Source organism: Miscanthus floridulus, chromosome 9 (genome assembly GCF_019320115.1).
Source record: "Miscanthus floridulus cultivar M001 chromosome 9, ASM1932011v1, whole genome shotgun sequence".
NCBI classification, from domain to species: domain Eukaryota; kingdom Viridiplantae; phylum Streptophyta; class Magnoliopsida; order Poales; family Poaceae; genus Miscanthus; species Miscanthus floridulus.
In genome coordinates this window covers 121,980,001-121,999,908 of record NC_089588.1, presented here as the reverse complement: position 1 = coordinate 121,999,908, position 19,908 = coordinate 121,980,001, and the positions used below count along the sequence as shown (strand labels likewise).

The window sequence follows — 19,908 nt, the reverse complement described above, 5'->3', positions numbered from 1 at the left end:
ATATGCTCTTGTTATCTAAAGAAATTTTTCGTAATAGGAGATCTTGATAATTTAGATGTAGGTTTGAGGGGTAATTAAATTTTCTAATAATGAGATGAAAATTGAGTTATGTAATCGATCATAATAAGAGGACGTCGACAATTAAATTCAAATCTAGGTCTACTTTAGATCATGTTTCTTAATGACATATGCAGGTAATATAAATTAGAGTCATAAGTTAGTTTATATTGTTTTACACAAAAGCAGAAGTGGATACTTATTTAGAAAATAAAACAATCTAATAGTTATTATTATTATCAATGGTGATTAGGTTATACCTAATTGATGGTAAAATGTTTCTAATTTTTATGAAAATTTCTAAGGTCTATCTTTTATTTTGCTATCAAGTCCTGAGAGGGTTAACATGCAGGATCCAGTGGGGACCTTTTGTTAGAATTTCTAGTATTTATCTATTTTTTAGTGTGACAGGAGTATGTATTTAGTTGAAATCTAGTCTTAAGATATATAAACTCTTGATACAATCATTTTTCGACTTCGTAAATCTATAGTTTATCTTTTAATTTTTAATCAAGTTGTTGCAATTTTTGCACATGTTAAGTAGAAATTCTAGTATTCTTTATATTTTATTTCAAAAATTGTTTTTGTTAAAAAGAGTCTAGGTCCTAGTAGTATTGTTTTCCACATAAGTTAAAACTCGGATTGCATCCGACACTAAACATGTTGAATGTGTTATATCACATGAATATATGTGTAGTATTATTTATATATCATAGAGTGCATAAAATTAAATTAATAATATTGGTATGGCATAATGTTTTAGTAAAGGCGTATACACTTATTTAAAATAATAACTTTTAAATTTTTTTATCATGGAGTATTAACATAAAGTGTTATTACTATGTGGTTTGTTAAGTGAACATTTTTATGTTTTGTAGGTTGTTAAAATAAATATTTATTATACATGTTTATCTAATATACATGATGGAATATAGCATTATAGTTATTTTATTTCATGATTATAGAAGTCTTTAGAAATATATATATATATATATATATATATATATATATATATATATATCGTACTTATGGATATTGATTATTTTGTAATAATATATGTATCATACTTCACGATTCTAGCGTACTTTATGAAATATTTATTTTTCATGTGTAGATTTTAGATATTTTTTGTTTATTTTTATAATGGCTATGGTACATACAAATATAAAGGTAATACCTTATATTATCTTTCACGGCAACATATATGAATATGTTAAATGCAAACTTAGAATATTACTTTGCATTATCTTTCATAATAATAAAGGTGGATAATTTATAAAATCATTAGGAGGTATTGTAAATTATCTTTCATGGTAGACGTTGGTAATCTAGATACAAAATTAAAGGACTATTTTAAATTATCATTCATAGTGACCAAGCCCGTTAATTTGAATGCAATGCTAGGGGTTATTTTAGATTATGTTTTATATGACCAAGGTGGGTAATTTAGATGCAAATTTAGGGAGTTCTTTTGAATTATTTTCATAATGACAGATGTGGGTAATTTATATACAAATATATAGGGGCTATTTTGAAATTATCTTTTGTAATGGCAGAGGTGGGTAATTTACATGCAAAATAAGGGGTTACTTTATGTATTTTTCATAATGGCAGTGGTGAGTAATTTTTTAATAAATTACAATAGATCCAATGGCTATTATTGGTGATGATGGTTAGAGTCTACCAAATCAAAGGTCAGATGTTTCTGATCATTATGAGAATTTCTAGGATTTATCTTTTTTCTTAGTGTTTCTAGTAAGAATTAACGTGGTGTCTCTGTTGGGGCCTCTAATTAGTAATAGTAAGATAAGAAGTAAGATTCGATGTGAGCTCGTCCAATGTCGTGGGAACTTGTAAATTTTCATTTGGAAAGGGTTTCCTATTACGTAAGCCACTCCCTCTATATATACCAAAGGATCACGACCGATTGAGGTAATCCAACACACAATCGACAAAAGCTAATCTGCTACCCTATTTTCTACCTTGAGCTTTTTCAACCCCTGCTATTCAGCGTGTCTCTCAACGAGATTCATTGGTGTTCTAGATGGTCTTGTCGACCATAGAACAACCTCGACGTGTTCCCGGAAGGTGTTCTGACTTGCCGGTCAGCCTTGCTATTCTAGTGCGTTCACATTGCGTGCTAGGTTGTGTATGGTCTTGGGTTTGCTAACCCTTGCTTGTGTGTGGCTCGAATCAGCATCAACAATATGCGTATATTATTCGCTCCAATTCTTATCCGACTAAGAAAAGTGGATTAGAAAGTGAGATAGACGTTATCAGCTCCGCTCTGATCTGTTTTCATTCCCACCATGGTGACTTATGTGATGAATCGTTGGATCCCGGTGTCATCGATTTATTAGAACCCAGCAGCTGGTACCTTGAACGTGATAGCTAATTGACGTATGCAAAAAACACATAAATAGAAATAAATTTCTGCGTTCCAAATAGGCCAGGTGCAGCCAAAACAAAACAAGAAAATGGTTGAATCGACTTTGTCTAAAGAAAAACTATGGACAAGAGGACAGCAAGGATACCGCCATCGAAAAGGAGTTTTGGGGAGGAAGAGATTGACCACACATAGCGAGAATTTGATGAATAATTGAGCTAGTTTCCTCACTGCAGTGATTGTTCGGGTGATGGAGCAGCTCAGTCCCTTAGCCGTGCATCGCTGGCGGAGTGACAGTGGATAGCAGTCAGTCAAGGGTGGCTGGCTCCCGGCCATGTGACCTTGTCCCCCTGGCCCTGGCCCTGGCCCTGGCCTTGTCCCTCCATTATTGCCGACGTCGACGCGACCACAGGCACAGGACGAGCACGAGAGAGCGGCGTGCTACCAAACCATTTGGAAGCAATAATTCCGAGTGGTTAGGTACATGTTCTTTTCGAGAGGGAATCGTCGAAAGAGGTTTCTCATGCTTTAACTATAGGAGGACGAGTTACCAAAGAGACCATCTCAGCTTGCCCACACCCTAGCATTGTGTGTTCTCCACCACTCTGCTGAGCTGAGTGCTCGCTCCAATGGCTGAAGTAGCGGCCAGCCTGCTGGTTGGGCCGCTGCTGTCCCTGCTGAAGGACAAGGTGTCCAGCTACTCTCCTGGACCAGTACAACGTGATGGAGGGCATGGAGAAGCAGCACAAGATCCTCAAGCGCAAGATGCCTGCCATCCTCGACGTCATGGCTGATGCCGAGAAGCAGGCGTCTCGCCGAGGAGGAGTAAAGGCATGGCTTGAGGAGCTCAAGACTGGTGGCGTACAAGGCGAACTGACGTCTTTGACGAGTTCGAGTACGAGGCGCTCCGCCGTCGAGCCAAGAAGAATGGGCACATCACCAAGCTCGGCACTGGCTGGAGTAAAACTCTTCCCTACTCACAACCGTGTCGCATTCCGTAGCAGGATGGGAAACAAGCTTAGCAGCATTGTTGAGGCCATCAAGGTCCTTGTGGGGGAAATGAAAGATTTTGGATTCGACAAGCTTCAGCCCGAGGCACCAGCATGGAAGGAGTGGCATCAGACAGATTCCATTATCGTCGACCCCGAAAATATTGTTAGCAAATCTAGAGATAAGGAGAGGGAGAAAATTATTGAGGTATTGCTCAGCCATCAAGCTAGCAGTGGTGATCTCTTAGTTCTTCCCATCATTGGAATGGGAGGATTGGGCAAGACCACCCTCGCTCAACTCATCTACAATGACCGTCGAGTCCAAGAGCAGTTCCAGCTACTAAAGTGGGTATGTGTCTCAGATGATTTCAATGTCTGTAATCTTGCCACCAAGATATGTAATGCTTCTGCACAATCCTAGAGGAGGCACTCACCAAGCTTAAGGAACATCTTAGGGGAAAGAGGTATTATTGCTAGAGCTTATTATTGCTAACTCAACTCTCACCTTCTATCATGCTTTTATGTTTTATTTATTCTTGCTGAACACTCAGTACGTCATGTCATGTATTGTGTACCCCTATGTAATATTTAGATAACATAAGTTTGTGCGTGGGTTGTAAAATAAAGTAGACAGGTCTAATTATCTCAGTCATGTTTTTTTTTGGCATAGTCACATGTAAGAAATATTTACTACTGTGTTCCAAAATGGAAGCTTGAATTATTGACCAAGAACATTATATAGCCACCCCACGCACATCCAAACATGGCATTAACTCTAACTAATTTTTTCTAGAGACCGGGTGTAACAAGACCACTAAGGAAGAATGGGAGGACATATTACATCGAAGCAGGATATGCGATGATGAGACCGGGATTTTACCTATACTCAAGCTCAGCTATAATGACTTGCCAACTGACATGAAGCAATGCTTTGCCTTTTGTGCTATGTATCCAAATGATTATCAAATTGATGTTGAAGAGCTTATCCAACTTTGGATGGGCAATGGTTATATCTCAGATCAAAACAAGGTACCTGCTAAAACCATGGGTAAACGGATTGTCAATGAGATGGTTTCAAGGTCATTCTTCCAGTATGAGGAGCAAAGAAGGATTGGGTATAGTTCTACAACTTTTGTGAAGACCCATGACCTCATGCATGATGTTGCACTATCTACTTCAGAAAATGAGTGTGTTTGTATAACTGAGGAATTCTTTCGAAGTGGTGAGTCACTTCCTAGTGCTGCCTGCCATATACTTTTTCAAACAATAACATATAAAGAGAAATTAAATTTTTTATTTGGTACTACGAAGGAAAAGTGTCCACCTATACAAACAATGATGTTTGATAGATTTTATCACCAGAGAAATGTGCTACATTCATCAAAATTTAGTTCTCTCAGAGCACTTTCTACGCCAAAACCAACAGCTGCTTTGTCAATAAACCCAAAGCACCTGTGCCACCTTAGGTACCTTGATCTCTCAAATAATGAAGACATCAAAGCACTTCCTGATGACATAAGCATCCTATATAGTCTCCAGACACTAAAACTTTCTAACTGCAGCAGTCTCAAAAGACTGCCTGAGCATATGAAGCACATGAGTAGCCTTCGTCATCTCTACACAGATGGGTGCACGAAGCTGGAGTGCATGCCTCCAGAGCTTGGACGAATCACCTCGCTTCGAACAATTACAAGGTTTGTAGTGGGAAGTGGCTTGAATTGTAGCAGTCTTGGAGAGCTAAAGGATTTAAATATTGGTGGTTCATTAATGCTAAAGCAGCTCGAAAATGTGAGTGTGAGAAGAAATGCAAAAGCAGCCAACCTTGAGAATAAGAAGGATCTGAGACAACTGACAAGTGGCAAAGAGGTGGAACAGCAATGTCATGAGGTGCTAGAGAGTCTTGAAGCTCATGATAGACTGCTGGCTCTAGAAATATATTCCTACCAAGGCACCAGTTTCCCATCATGGATGGGTATGTTGAAAAACATGGTTGAGCTTCGGTTATCTAATTGTAGTAAAGTGGATCAGCTTCCTGAATTGGAACAGCTAGCAGAACTACAAGTCCTTCATTTGGAAGGATTGGGAAAATTGCAATTCCTGTGTAGCAGCTGTACATCCTCCACATTTGGAAAGCTTAAGGATCTTAAGCTAGTTAATCTTCAGGTTCTTGATAGATTTTGGGAGGCAACACATGGAGGCACCGTAGCATTTCCTCAGCTTGAGATAATGCACATTGAAGGCTGTAAAAATTTGGCAACATTACCAGAAGCATCGGTGCTCAGAGCACTTTCTACGCCAAAACCAACAGCTGCTTTGTCAATAAACCCAAAGCACCTGTGCCACCTTAGGTACCTTGATCTCTCAAATAATGAAGACATCAAAGCACTTCCTGATGACATAAGCATCCTATATAGTCTCCAGACACTAAAACTTTCTAACTGCAGCAGTCTCAAAAGACTTCCTGAGCAAATGAAGCACATGAGTAGCCTTCGTCATCTCTACACAGATGGGTGCACGAAGCTGGAGTGCATGCCTCCAGAGCTTGGACGAATCACCTCGCTTCGAACAATTACATGGTTTGTAGTGGGAAGTGGCTTGAATTGTAGCAGTCTTGGAGAGCTAAAGGATTTAAATATTGGTGGTTCATTAATGCTAAAGCAGCTCGAAAATGTGACAGTGAGAAGAAATGCAAAAGCAGCCAACCTTGAGAAATGCAAAAGCTGGCTCTAGAAATATATTCCTACCAAGGCACCAGTTTCCCATCATGGATGGGTATGTTGAAAAACATGGTTGAGCTTCGGTTATCTAATTGTAGTAAAAATTTGGCAGCATTACCAGAAGCATCGGTGCTCAGAGAACCGTATGGTGGTGGAGATTATACAGTGGCCCGCTCAGCATTTCCAGAACTGAAGAAGCTCAATTTGGAAGATTTATATAGCTTTGAGAGATGGGAGTCTGCCCTTGAAATTGAAGAAGAACATGCACTGTTCCCTTTGCTTGAGATTCTTGTTATCAAGAAATGCCCAAAGTTAACAACTCTGCCTAGGGCACCAAAGGTCAAAGAACTGGTTTTGCATGAAGCAAATCGACAGATTTCTCTAGGAGGAATCAGATATATGACGTCATTGTCCAGTTTGTCTTTGGAGGGCGTCAAGCTGGATGATAAGGAGAAATGGGACCATCCGTCGTCTGTGGTAGATATGAAACTATTGAGCTGCAGTTTGTTCTTCCAACCACGTGCACTAGCACAACCTATGGGCAGCTGCAGGATCTGACAATAAGTAGCTGTGATGAGCTTGTGTACTGGCCGGAGAAAGTATTCCAAAGCTTGATTTCCTTGCGGACGCTATGGATTCAGAACTGTAATAATCTAATTGGATACGCAGCGGCAAATGCTCCTGACCAGGAAACATCAGGAAGGAGCCGACTTTTGCCCCATCTTGAGTCTCTAGAAATATCTTGAGTCTCAAGAGGATGGTAGTTATAACCTGTTGTAAGCTTGAGTCCCTATACGGCAGGCAACAGTTGAATCAAGAAGCTAGTAGTACCCATGACGTGGCAGCATCCACACCTGTCATGGGTTGTCACACCTGTCACCATCCGCGGACCCGGATAAGCTCCTTCCATCATCTTTAGAATCTCTAATAATATGGGACTGTCATGGGTTGTCAGATGTTGCCAATCTTCCCTCGTCCCTCAGGGAAATAAATATTCAAAATTGCTCCAAACTACGGTTCATATCAGGCCAGCTGGATGCACTCAAAGAGCTGTTAATTTACAACTGCCCAGAGTTGCGGTCACTAGAAGTCCTCAATCTGGACTGTTGCGAAAGCCTGGCATCCTTGCCCAGTGGGCCAGAAGCACAAGAATACTCATGTCTTCGTCAGCTTACAATTAGGGAGTGCCCAGGTATAAAATCGCTCCCTTCGGCTCTGCAGCAGCAATTGGACAGCAGCCTTGTGCATACTACGGATCTAGATTCTCGTCTTGAAGGTACGCACCAATCTTTCCCGTATGATGCATGCATAAATCTTGTATTTGCATGCCGGCCCTGTCCATTTCTTGTTTGGTGGACACGCCGCCATATATACATGTTTGCCCTGTCATTTCAAATCTCAGCGCTTACTACGTGCTAATTTTGACCGAAGAAGCAGATATATGTATTTTTGAAATCTTATTAGATTTCGACGATTCTTTTGACATCTATATATCGCTCTTGTGTTCTCCATGGCTGCCTGGGCATCTCTACCTCTCTGCTGCTCGCTTTATCCTTTGAGCATTTTTCCCTAGAGTTTTCATATACGCATGGACTCTCTGTTCCCACTTCCACACCATGAGTTGAATTGTGTGTTTAGAATTGGACCAAATGTATACAGGCTGTTGACAACTGAAAAGCAGAGTCTGACAGGATTATTAGCATATATATACTCCTATTTTGAAGTTTTATTGGGCGAGCTTTGATGATTTCTTTATATATATAATTAATTAACAGGTCGCTCTCCACGGCTGCTTGGGCGTCTCTGCTCCTCGCTCTTAGGCCCAAGCTGTCACCGTCACCAGCTATGAATCCAGCAGAAAGAAGGACGTACACGCCCAAGCTGAAAGTTCCCTCATCTGCAACTGCAATGCAAGGGTAAAAAGCAAGAACTAGACACCATGAGTACAGCATAGCATAGGAGAACGAAGCGACCCAGAGCAACGGTCTGCTCTGCAGGAGGCTACATCCATGAGATCGTAGAATTATTAGATTCGTTGGCTATTCTTTGTGAGTCAAGGAATTACTGTTACTATTATAATCAGAGTTCACGAAGCAGGAGGAGATTTATTTATGAAGCGCCGTTTATTTATAATCAGTTTCATTGGTGCCTTTATTATTGGTTTTATTATATATACACAGCTCATGATAAGCTAAGCACATGCATCTCTGTGATGTGACTCTGATGTAGTCGCGGCAAATATGCATGCTTTGGTGAGGAGTTTGGATTGGTGGCTTCTCTTGCTATGCTGCTGAATGAAAAAGCTGTGTAGGATGCTTTTGCGCTTGCATGTGGACTCAAAAAGCTGAACATGGATGCGGCAGGCAGGAGGCTGCTTCTGCTTCCAATGGGTTTCCTTCCATTGCAACGACACGAGTAATAATTCCCAGGATTTCCAGCAGGCCACCTCCAATGCAACCGCGATGGTTGCCGGGCCTAATATAAAGTCATAAGAATGCGGCTCATTTCTATTGAAGAAAAAAATATAAATTCCTTACCAGGCCCCTTGCTCCGCGGGTGCCGACGACCATACCTGGCACGCCAAATAATAATTGGGAGCGCCCGTTGGGGGATGCACATGTTGCGCTAACTAGCTTGCTAGATCGTTTTAAATTTCTCTATATGGATGCTTTAAGTGATCGATGTGAAAGAAATCTTTTTTTAAGGTTGTAAAAAAATTTAGCATATATCATAGCAAGAAATGATATAATCATGAGCAATATGATATGATCGCTACACATCTCTAACTAGTCCCATATTCATAGCAAGAATCAAGTACATTCCTCCTATGCGGGGCATTAAAAAACAAAACCAAGACAAAATGGCTACAGGTGGTAGGCCAGGCGGTGCAACTCTACCTAACGCCTCCATCCTCTTTTTAGAAAAGGCGAGACCTACACACACGATTTGAAAAATGGACTACTTGTCCTAGCTTATATATTTGCATAAAAAGAACTCAACATTTCCTATTCGTTCTATTGTTTTAATGTAGTTGTTGCAAAATCTAAAATATCATAAGATATAAGAGCATCTCCAAGAGTTTGCAAAACCCAACTCCCAATGTTTTTTTTTGCAAGATTGAATAAAACTGCCCTCCAACAACAACTCCTAATCTTTCCGCACTTGGGAAAATCGACCAAATCGCGGGGAAATATACAAGCGCGTATCGACCAGCCAATCTAGAGGTGGTAGGACAGGTTTTCAATGCAAATGTGCAAGAGAGAAAGAAAATATAAAGGTGGTTAGGGTGATTTGGAAATGGTCCGTGCGGGATCCTGATGCAAAATTGTATTCTATATTTTAGGAGCGAGGTTTTATAAAATATTGGAGAAATTAAACTTAACAAATGTGCTCCCAACTTTTTTTATCTACTTGGAAAACTCATTGATTTACCAATTGCTTTTTTAGGAACTATATTGGAGATGCTCTAACTTCATGCAAAACACGAGGTGTAAGCCTAGCACGTAATACCTTTAGCTCTTGAACTTCATAGATTCATTTCATGTGTACGATATATTAACTTTATATGTCGGTACTTACTTCTAAGATGAACAATTCTCTATTCTAATTATTCCTAGGATTCTTCTAATTAATATGAAACCTTTATAATAACAATACATTAACTTTATATGGTGGTATTATTCGTTCACTAGCGGGCTCTTACTTCACGGGAGCGCCCTACCACTATATCATACACTAGCATGTGGCAAGCGTAGGATCCTATCCTTTTATATATTTTTTTTTACGAATCTTGTATTGAGAATTTCGATGTCTAAATGAGTTTAGATGAAACTAGCTTGAACGGCAGAGCTTTAGATCTTGTTGAGCACTGCAACTTTGGAACAGAGCGGGTCTCCATTGTTGTTTGGAAAATTTTGATTAATCTAAGGATTCAAAACATATACTTGGGACCCTAAAAAAGCTGAATATGTGACCCCCATACGGATGCTTTTGCATTTGCATGGACTCAAAAAGCTGAACATGGATGCCGCAGGCTCAGGCAGGTGAGTCAAGCAACGCATATGATCGGATCGGAGTAGTAATAACTAATAAGAATAAAAATAGAACATGAGGAGGGACTCATACGGTGGTTTCGGGGGACTTGGGGTGATCGAGCCCACGCGACTGTCCCTTGGCCATCAATCAAAATCGCTGGCAGCGTGGCCGAGGAGGAGTAAAGGCATGGCTTGAGGAGCTCAAGACGGTGGCGTACAAGGGGAACAACGTCTTCCAACTACGGTTCATATCAGGCCAGCTGGATGCACTCAAAAGCGTAGAAATTGCCGGCTGCCCAGAGTTGCGGTCACTAGAATCATCATGCATTATAGAACTCTCTGTATCATGGCTGATGCTATTTTGTTGTGAGAGAAAAACACTGTATCATGACTGATAAGCATGGCTGATACGATCGAGCGAACACCGTGCTCAGCGCTGGAATCCCTCGTTCTGCAGGGTTGCAAAAGCCTGACATCCTTGCCCAGTGGGCCAGAAGCACAAGAATACTCATGTCTTCGTCGGCTTGCAATTAGGGAGTGCCCAGGTATAAAATCGCTCCCTTCGGCTCTGCAGCAGCAATTGGTGTGCATACTACGGATCTAGATTCTCGTCTTGAAGGTACGCACCAATATTTCCCGCATGGTGCATGCATAAATCTTGTGTTTGCATGCCGGCCCTGTCCATTTTTTGTTTGGTGGACACGCCGCCATATATACCTGTTTGCCCTGTCATTTCAAATCTCAGCACTTACTTCGTGCTAATTTTGACCAAAGCAGCAGATATATGTATTTTTTAAATCTTATTGGATTTCGACGATTCTTTGACATCAATATATCACTCTTGTGTTCTCTATGGCTGCCTGGGCATCTCTACCTCTCTGCTGCTCGCTTTATCCTTTGAGCATTTTCCCCTAGAGTTTTCATATACGCATGGACTCTCTGTTCCCACTTCCCATACCATGAGTTGAATTGTGTGTTTAAAATTGGACCAAATGTATATAGGCTGTTGACAACTTTAAGCAGAGTCCGACCGGATTATTAGCATATATATACTCCTATTTTGAAGTTTTATTGGGCGAGCTTTGATGATTTCATTATATATATAACATTAACAGGTCGCTTTCCACGGCTGCTTGGGCGTCTCTGCTCCTCGCTCTTAGGCCACTGACTGACATCCAATGGAGGAGGAGGAGCAACAGCAGCAACTTCGTCACCAGCGATGAATCCAGCAGCAGGACACGCACACGCTGAAGCTGAACCTTCTTCATCTGCAAGGCCAAAAGCAAGAACGAGGACAAGAATATGCTGTGTATCATATCATACATGCATAGATTATTCGTTGGCTATTCTTTGTGTGCGTCAAGGAATTATTACTATTACTATTATATCGATAGATGCCAGTCTTTTTTACTGTCAGAGTGAGAGTGAGAGTGAGATCGAGAACATAGAGTTCCAAAACAGGAGGAGAGATTTATTTATGTAGCGCCATTTATTTCTGTTATAATCAGTTTCATTGGTGCCTTATTGGTTGGTTATATACAGCACAGCTCATGCTAAGCACATCCCTGTGACTGACGTAGTCGCGGCCTGCGAGGGATGCATATACATCATATCATCAGGGCCGGATTGGTTTGTCTTTGCTATGCTACTGAATAAAAAAAATGGCAGCCAGCTGTGGATTGGTTTGTCTTTGCTATGCTACTGAATAAAGACAATAAAGAAGGGGAATGTGTCGGTCAACACCTCCCTCTCCGGCTGTCAACACCTCGCTAAGGATGCTTTTGCATGGACTCAAAAAGCTGGACATGGATGCGGCAGGCTCGGGCAGGTGACTCAAGCATCGCATATGACAGAGGGGCACTGCTGCTGCTATCACTATCAGCTGCATCATCCAATGGGTTTTCAAGGAGGAGTTGTGTACAGTACATACATACAGTCGTCAGCCCGCAGCAGTAAGGCCTCCAATCCAACCGCGATGGCGGCGGTTGTCGGGCCTAATTAATATCCAGGTTTTAAATATCCGGCTATAGCCTCCGCTATCTTCGGCTATAGCTATTTGAGAATGATTTAGTTAAGTTTTTTCATGTAAAAGTTAGCTCTTAGCTGCCGCTATAGTCCGATATAGCCGGCTATAGCCTGGTTTTGGACATAGAAAGTTAAATGACTTAGCCGGCTATTTAAAACCTTGATTAATATATACCAGTCCATCAACGCCCGTGCTCTCGCACGGCATAGAAAATTTAGAGCACATAAATATTAGTTACTGTTTAATATACGTCTAACTAATAAAAATACTAAAACTAAATTGCATGTTTTTCACTTTGTTAATGTTCTATCGCAATGGATACTATGACGTCTTTATCCAAATATGATAAATGTATCAATTACTAAACATTAGCTTAAACTATGGTGGATATTGTTGTAGCACATATCTTCTCATGTCATGAATCTAAAATAAATTACTAATATTAAATTGCATGTTTTTCATTTTGTTCATTTTCCAACACAATTGGTACAACGGATACAATATTCTCTCTGTCTAGTTGTGATCAATCCATCAATTACTAATCTATATGTTTTTCCATCCATATCCATAGTTTTTTCTCTTTCCACATGGTACCGCTGTGTAACTTGAATATGCATTTAGTTGAAACATTAGATTAAAAAGAAAGGCTTAAACTATGGTGGCTCTTATTGTAGCCCATATCTTTTGATGCCATAAATCTAAAATTTTGATTTTCAAATGTAATCTTATTAATTACTAAATATTTTTTTTTATTCTCAAGCTAAAATTCTTATTGTATCTTTATTAACTCTCCCTGTGTACTTTTTAAAATGAAGAGTTTAGGTCATAAATTGCACTCTTAAATATTACAATGACATAAACAATCATTTAAAACATGCACCACATCACTCAAAATTGATGATAGAGCTTGGAGTGATATCTAGAATGGTGCTAACTTAGAGAGAGTATTAATATTTAAGTCATATAATGATTGTTTAATCTAAAATAATCCCAAAGATAAGGAAGTACACATATGGTCCGCACTACCTGCGTTTAAATTTATTTATCAAGAAATTATATGTGTAGTAATTGTTATACTACGAATATAGATAACATTTTAGTTAAAATTTACACCTTCCACTCCAAGTTATAAGTTGTTCAGACATATCTTGTAAGTGTCGGGTTCATAAACCCGGGGCCCCTAATGGATCGGCTTCACCAGCAAAGGCTCGGCCCAGCAGACGACGTTGCGAACGACGCACAACTCCTGGGCCGGCCCAAATACCTAAAAAACAGGCTAGAAGGAAGATCCAATCTCCGACTGGGAGGCCTCGCTAAGGAGGAACAATGCTCGCCTCCGACTCCGGCCCGCCTCTCCGACCGGAAGGCCTGGCCAAAACACCGCTTCTGAACTTCAACCCACGTCTCCGGCCGGGGACACTCCGAACCCCGGCTTACAGCTCTTCTCCGACTAGCGCAGTCGGAGCCGACTGGGACCGACCGACAGGGGACGCCCGGTCGGTAAGGACCAGGAAACAAACGGAGCAAGTAAGGCAGGGTACTCAAAGTCAACCGCAATACCAAGGACCGTACCCTGGACACCTACAGGACAGTACCGACAGGACAAGTCAGAAGAGTGCCCTGCAACCTTCTAAGCATGTCAGAACCCAAGCAGTGTTGTGAGCGCCGACATTTACCCTACAGTGTTGTGGCCGCCCGTAAACTCTCATACTAGACAAGCACGGTAAAACCCCTTGCATGCCTCTAGGCATCAACAGTATGGTAGGCACCGACGTCTGCCATATCAGAAGAAGACGACGCAACCTCCCACATGTATCTGACATTTAACAGTGTTATGGACGCCTACAATCATCTTGTACCCGACGGCATGGGCAACAAGACTTAGTATACGTACTCTCTCTCTCACTTGTAAGGCCATCCCCTTCATCTATAAAAGGGGATGCGCTCTCTCCCAAAAGAGCATCAGTTCACTTACATTGATTCACCCTCTGTAGCTTTAGACACTCCAAAGCTACATAGAGCGCACGCTCGAACACTTAGCACAAAGCGGAGCTCCTGTCACTCTCGGCCCTTCAGACCAGAGTCCGACCGGACCTCTTGTACCCCCAATCTTTCTCTTTCTCGTTTGTAACCCCACTGCAAACTACGAGCACCTGGGCTCAGGAATAAAGTCACCAACCGACTTAAACTGGACGTAGGACACATTGCCTGAACCAGTATAAACCCAGTGTCATTGAGTGTTAGGCCACATCCGATCACAACGTACGGTAAAACTAGAAATATTTACGTGTTGGTCACTTTCTGCACCGATAATAAGCGTTTGTTATATATTCAAATGAATACTATGTCTAGATACATAGTTTCGCTCACTATGTATCTAGAAAATAAGAACGAACGGAAGGAGTAACATACCTAAAATAAGAATTTATATAAATTATATGTCACTGTTAGTAATATAGTTTTAAATAATTATGCATCATAGATCCCTCAGCACTGAAAGTCCTCGATCTGCATGGTTACAAACGCCTGACATCCTTGCCCAGTGGGCCAGAACCACAAGAATACTCATCTCTTCGTCGGTTTACAATTAGGGAGTGCCCAGGTATCAAATCGCTCCCTTCAGCTATGCAGCAGCGACTGGCCGGACAGCGGCCTCGTGGAAGCTACGTCTGTAGATAATTCCCGTCTTGAAGTTGAAGGTACGCAGCAATATTCTTTCCCGTATATGGTGCATGCATAAATCTTGCGTTCATTTGTGTTATCCTCTTGTATTACCTAGTACGTAGTTGCATGCCTGTTTCCTGCCTAAATCCAACAGCTGCCCTCCTCGACCGCTGGTGCTGGCGTGCTGCTGGTGGGAACTGCTGGTGCTGGCATCATAGAACCATGTGTGCCCCTTGTTCTTTGATAGATAAGATAGGCTTTGCGTGTCAGCCCTGTCCATTTTTTTTGGCGAATATGTTTTACTCTTCCAGCACTGCACGCCGGGTTTGTTAAGTCCTTAGGATCATCTACGTGTAGATCTACGGGTTGATTCAATTCTGTTTGGTTCAAATTGATCTAGAACATGAATCGGGAGTGGAAGGCAGACTCAGGAGAGGGAGACAGTGTAGAGGCCCATACCTTCAGGTTCGGCAGAGGAGGTAGAGGGGAAGAAATCGCCACAGCAGCAGCGACGTAGTGCGTGGCGGTGTAGTCCAGAGGACGGCGGTGCATCCGACGGCGCTTCCCATCACTTGCAGCGCGCCCGCGATCGGAGGGGCTATCTAGGGTCACTTCAGTGGGAGAGTTGCGGTGGTGAACCGTGTCACTCGTGGCCTGGCCCCCACCTTTCTCTTTATATATATAGCGCTGTGTGACAGGGGCCCGCCGACCAGTGGTCGGTTAAGCGTCCCCGATCAGGACGCGGTCAAGGGGTCAGATTGGCCGTTGGGCCAATTGGTGGAGATCAAACTAATATTCTCCCCCTTGATCTCACCTTATAATCAGTGTATAGAGCGTGCCTCATCGTCACGGTCAGTTGCAATTAGATTTAACAGCTACAATGCACCTCTCTGTTTTGAAACAGATACTCAACTAGGCCCTTAGTATCCAGAAATCATAGGCTTTCCCGTAAACCCATGTCAACTGTGTGTTCTCTGAACGCACTGGGTGGTAAGCCTTTAGTAAGCGGATCCGCAAGTACTTAGTCGGTACTTATGTATTCAATGCTTTCAAATGATTCTGGATTTTCTCCTTTACAACATATAACTTAGTGTCAATGTGTTTGGCAGCACACTTGACCTGTTGTCTTAGGAGTTAACTTACTTTAAATGGTTATTGCTGTTGTCTACCATTGTTAAATTCGGGTACTAATTCCCTTAACCTCCTTTTGCCTGTTCCTTAAGCCTCATGTCAAGCTATACTATGGTATGCATCACTCATGACACAACAACTGTTTCTTTGGAGTTTTCCACAATAATACTCCAACTGCGAGTGTTAGCAACTACTGTGGATTTCACTACACATCTCGCCAAGACTTAACATTTGTACCCTCAACTATTTGAGAGTACTTATTCTTTTTTACTCAGCATGAGGCCTATGATACTTTGTAAAATTGCAAGACATTCTCAACTCTATTCCAGTGATCTATATCTGGACTAGATTTCTGCCAAAATATCCCGGATACGTAAACTACGTCAGGGTAAGTTCTTACTTGTACTTGTACACTCATCAAACTTCCAACAACTGAAGCATATGGAACCATGTTTATTTGATCGATCTCATATCGGTTCCTAGAACACTTAAAGTTTCCAAATCTATTACCCTTGACTATAGGAGCAGGCGTAGGTTTACTCGCATGCATACTTTATTTTCTTATTTCTTTAGAATCTTTTCCAATAACTCTTCACCAAGATCATTCACATTGAAACTTGAGGACAAAACTTCTTCTTCTCCAATGACAGATTAACGTCACTACTAGTGAGTAGAATGTCATCTATTCACAGGATGTGGAAAATAAATTTTCCATTCTTGAACTTCGCATAAACGCTATTGTCCTTCTCATTTTCTTTAAAACCTAAACTTTCTTATCGTTTCATCAAGTTCAAATACTAATGTCTAGAGACTTATTTTTAACCCATAAATGAATTTCTACATGCGGCATCCCATACATTTTTTTTCTTCCATGACAAAACGTTTGGGTTGTGCCATGTTAACGTTTTCATACAAATCCCTGTTGAGGAATGCCGCCTTTACATCCGTCTGATGTAACTCTAAATCGTAATATGCCAATAACACCATTTTGATTCTAAAGAATCCTTACATGAGTCTGGAGAGAAAACTCTCATCGTAATCTATTCATCCTCTTTGCGTAAAACCTTTTGCTACAAGTCTGTCCAGCTTGTCTTTGAAGGGCGTCAAGCTGGATGATAAGGAGGAATGGGACCATCCGTCGTCTGTGGTAGATATGAAACTATTCAGCTGCAGTTTGTTCTTCCAAACCCGTGCACTAGCACTGTGGGTTTGCTATGGGCAGCTGCAAGATCTGACAATTTATAGATGCGATGAGCTTGTGTACTGGCCGGAGAAAGTATTCCAAAGCTTGATTTCCTTGAGGAGGCTACGGATTAGCCATTGCGATAATCTAATTGGATATGCAGCGGCAAATGCTCCTGACCAGGAAACATCAGGAAGGAGCCGACTTTTGCCCCATCTAGAGTCTCTGAAAATAATTCTGTGTGGAAGTCTGGTAGAGGTCTTCAACTCCCCTGCTCTCAAGACGATGTTTGTTGCAGGATGTTGTAAGCTTGAGTCCCTATACGGCAGGCAACAGTTGAATCAAGAGGCTAGTAGTACCCATGACGTGGCAGCATCCACACCTGTTGAGGAGAAGCACAAGAATACTCATCTCTTCGTCGGCTTGTGTTCAGGTATAAAATCGCTCCCTTGGGCTCTGCAGCAGCGACTGGACAGCGGCCTCGAGTATACGTATCTAGATTCTCGTCTTGAAGGTACGCACCAATCTTTCCCGTATGGTGCATGCATAAATCCTGTGTTTGCATGTCTGCCCCTGTCCATTTTTTGTTTGGTGGACACGCCGCCATATATACATGTTTGCCCTGTCATTTCAAATCTCAACGCTTACTATGTCTATGTGCTAATTTTGACCGAAGCAGCAGATATATGTATTTTTGAAATCTTATTGGATTTCAACGATTCTTTGACATCTATATATCGCTCTTGTGTTCTCCATGGCTGCCTGGGCATCTCTACCTCTCCGCTGCTCGCTTTATCCTTTGAGCATTTTTCCGTAGAGTTTTCATATACGCATGGACTCTCTGTTCTAACTTTCCACACCATAAGTTGAATTGTGTGTTTAGAATTGGACCAAATGTATACAGGCTGTTGACAACTGAAAAGCAGAGTCTGACCGGATTATTAGCATATTCAGGGGCGGATCCAGGGCCCGGGCTGCCCGAGCTGCAGCCCGGGGCGAGTTCATGTAGCCCCTGTAACATATGTGGTGTTTAGCCTAAAAAACTATGATCTTAATTAGACAAAAGGAGGCCTAGGAAGCCAGATCAGACTGTTTTGAACGTGAATCAGCAGCTCAGCCCGGGACGCAGCCCGGTTCTGGATCCGCCCCTGAGCATATTATATATATATACTCCTATTTGAAGTTTTATTGGACGAGCTTTGATTCATAGATCATAGATTATTAGATTCGTTGGCGTTCTTTGTGAGTCAAGGAATTACTGTTACTATTATAATCAGAGTTCATGAAGCTGGAGGAGATTTATTTATGAAGCGCCGTTTATTTATAATCTGTTTCATTGGTGCCTTTATTATTGGTTTTATATATACACAGCTCATGATAAGCTAAGCACATGCATCTCTGTGATGTAGTCGCGGCAAATATGCATGCTTTGGTGAGGAGTTTGGATTGGTGGTTTCTCTTGCTATGCTGCTGAATGAAAAAGCTGTGTAGGATGCTTTTGCGCTTGCATGTGGACTCAAAAAGCTGAACATGGATGCGGCAGGCAGGAGGCTGCTTCTGCTTCCAATGGGTTTCCTTCCATTGCAACGACACGAGTAATAATTCCCATGGGTTTCCTGCAGGCCGCCTCCAATGCAACCGCGATGGTTGCCGGGCCTAATATAAAGTCGTAAGAATGCGGCCCATTTCTCTTGAAGAAAAAAATATATAAATTCCTTACCGGGCCCCTTGCTCCGTGGGTGCCGACGACCATGCCTGGCATGCCAAATAATAATTGGGAGCGCCCGTTGCGGGGATGCACATGTTGCGCTCTAGTTCGTTTTAAATTTCTCTATATGGATGCTTTAAGTGATCGATGTAAAAGAAATCTTTTTTTGAAGGATGTAAAAGAAATTTAGCATATATCATAGCAAGAAATGATATAATCATGAGCAATATGATATGATCGCTACACATCTCTAACTAGTCCCATATTCATAGCAAGAATCAAGTCCATTCCTCCTATGCGGGGCATTAAAAAACAAAACCTAGACAAAATGGCTACAAGTGGTAGGCGAGGCGGTGCAACTCTACCTAACGCCTCCATCCTCTTTTTAGAAAAGGCGAGGCCTACACACATGAGTTGAAAAATGGACTACTTGTCCTAGCTTATATATTTGCATAAAAAGAACTCAACATTTCCTATTCGTTCTATTGTTTTAATGCACTTGTTGCAAAATCTAAAATATCATAAGATGTAAGAGCATCTCCAAGAGTTTCCAAAATCCACTCCCAATGTTTTTTTTGCAAGATTGAATAAAACCGCTCTCCAACAACAACTCCCTATCTCAACTCCCAATCTTTTCGCACTTGGGAAAATCAACCAAATTGCGGGAAAATATACAAGCACGTATATATCGACCGGCCAATCTAGAGGTGGTAGGATGGGTTTTCAATGCAAATGTGCAAGAGAGAAAGAAAATATAAAAGTGGTTAGGCTGATTTAGAAATGGTCCGTGCAGGATTCCTAATGCAAAATTGTATTCTATATTTTAGGAGCTAGATTTTGTAAAATATTGGAGAAATTAAACTTAACAAATGTGCTCCCAACTTTTTTTTATCTACTTGGAAAACTCATTGATTTACCAATTGCTTTTTAGGAACTATATTGGAGATGCTCTAACTTCATGCAAAACACGCGGTGGAAGCCTAGTACGTAATACCTTTAGCTCTTGAACTTTA

At 41.4% G+C, this 19,908-nt stretch overlaps 1 protein-coding gene and 1 pseudogene across 1 annotated transcript; both read left to right on the top strand.

The window, feature by feature from the left end:
• The first annotated feature begins 3,057 nt into the window (after positions 1-3,057).
• On the top strand, positions 3,058-4,362 carry LOC136484198 (putative disease resistance protein RGA3; annotated as a pseudogene).
• A 239-nt stretch (positions 4,363-4,601) lies between these two features.
• On the top strand, positions 4,602-8,298 carry LOC136484197 (putative disease resistance protein RGA1). Its single transcript, XM_066481420.1, has 3 exons — positions 4,602-4,654; positions 4,744-7,425; positions 7,925-8,298. Exon 2 carries the CDS (start codon positions 4,768-4,770, stop codon positions 6,160-6,162), a length of 1,395 nt encoding a protein of 464 aa, XP_066337517.1. The 5' UTR covers positions 4,602-4,654; positions 4,744-4,767; the 3' UTR covers positions 6,163-7,425; positions 7,925-8,298.
• The last annotated feature ends 11,610 nt before the right edge of the window (positions 8,299-19,908 follow it).

Excerpts from the sequence above, each read along its gene's own strand:
- LOC136484197 (XM_066481420.1), top strand. The coding sequence starts at position 4,768 with ATGATGTTTGATAGATTTTATCACCAGAGAAATGTGCTACATTCATCA.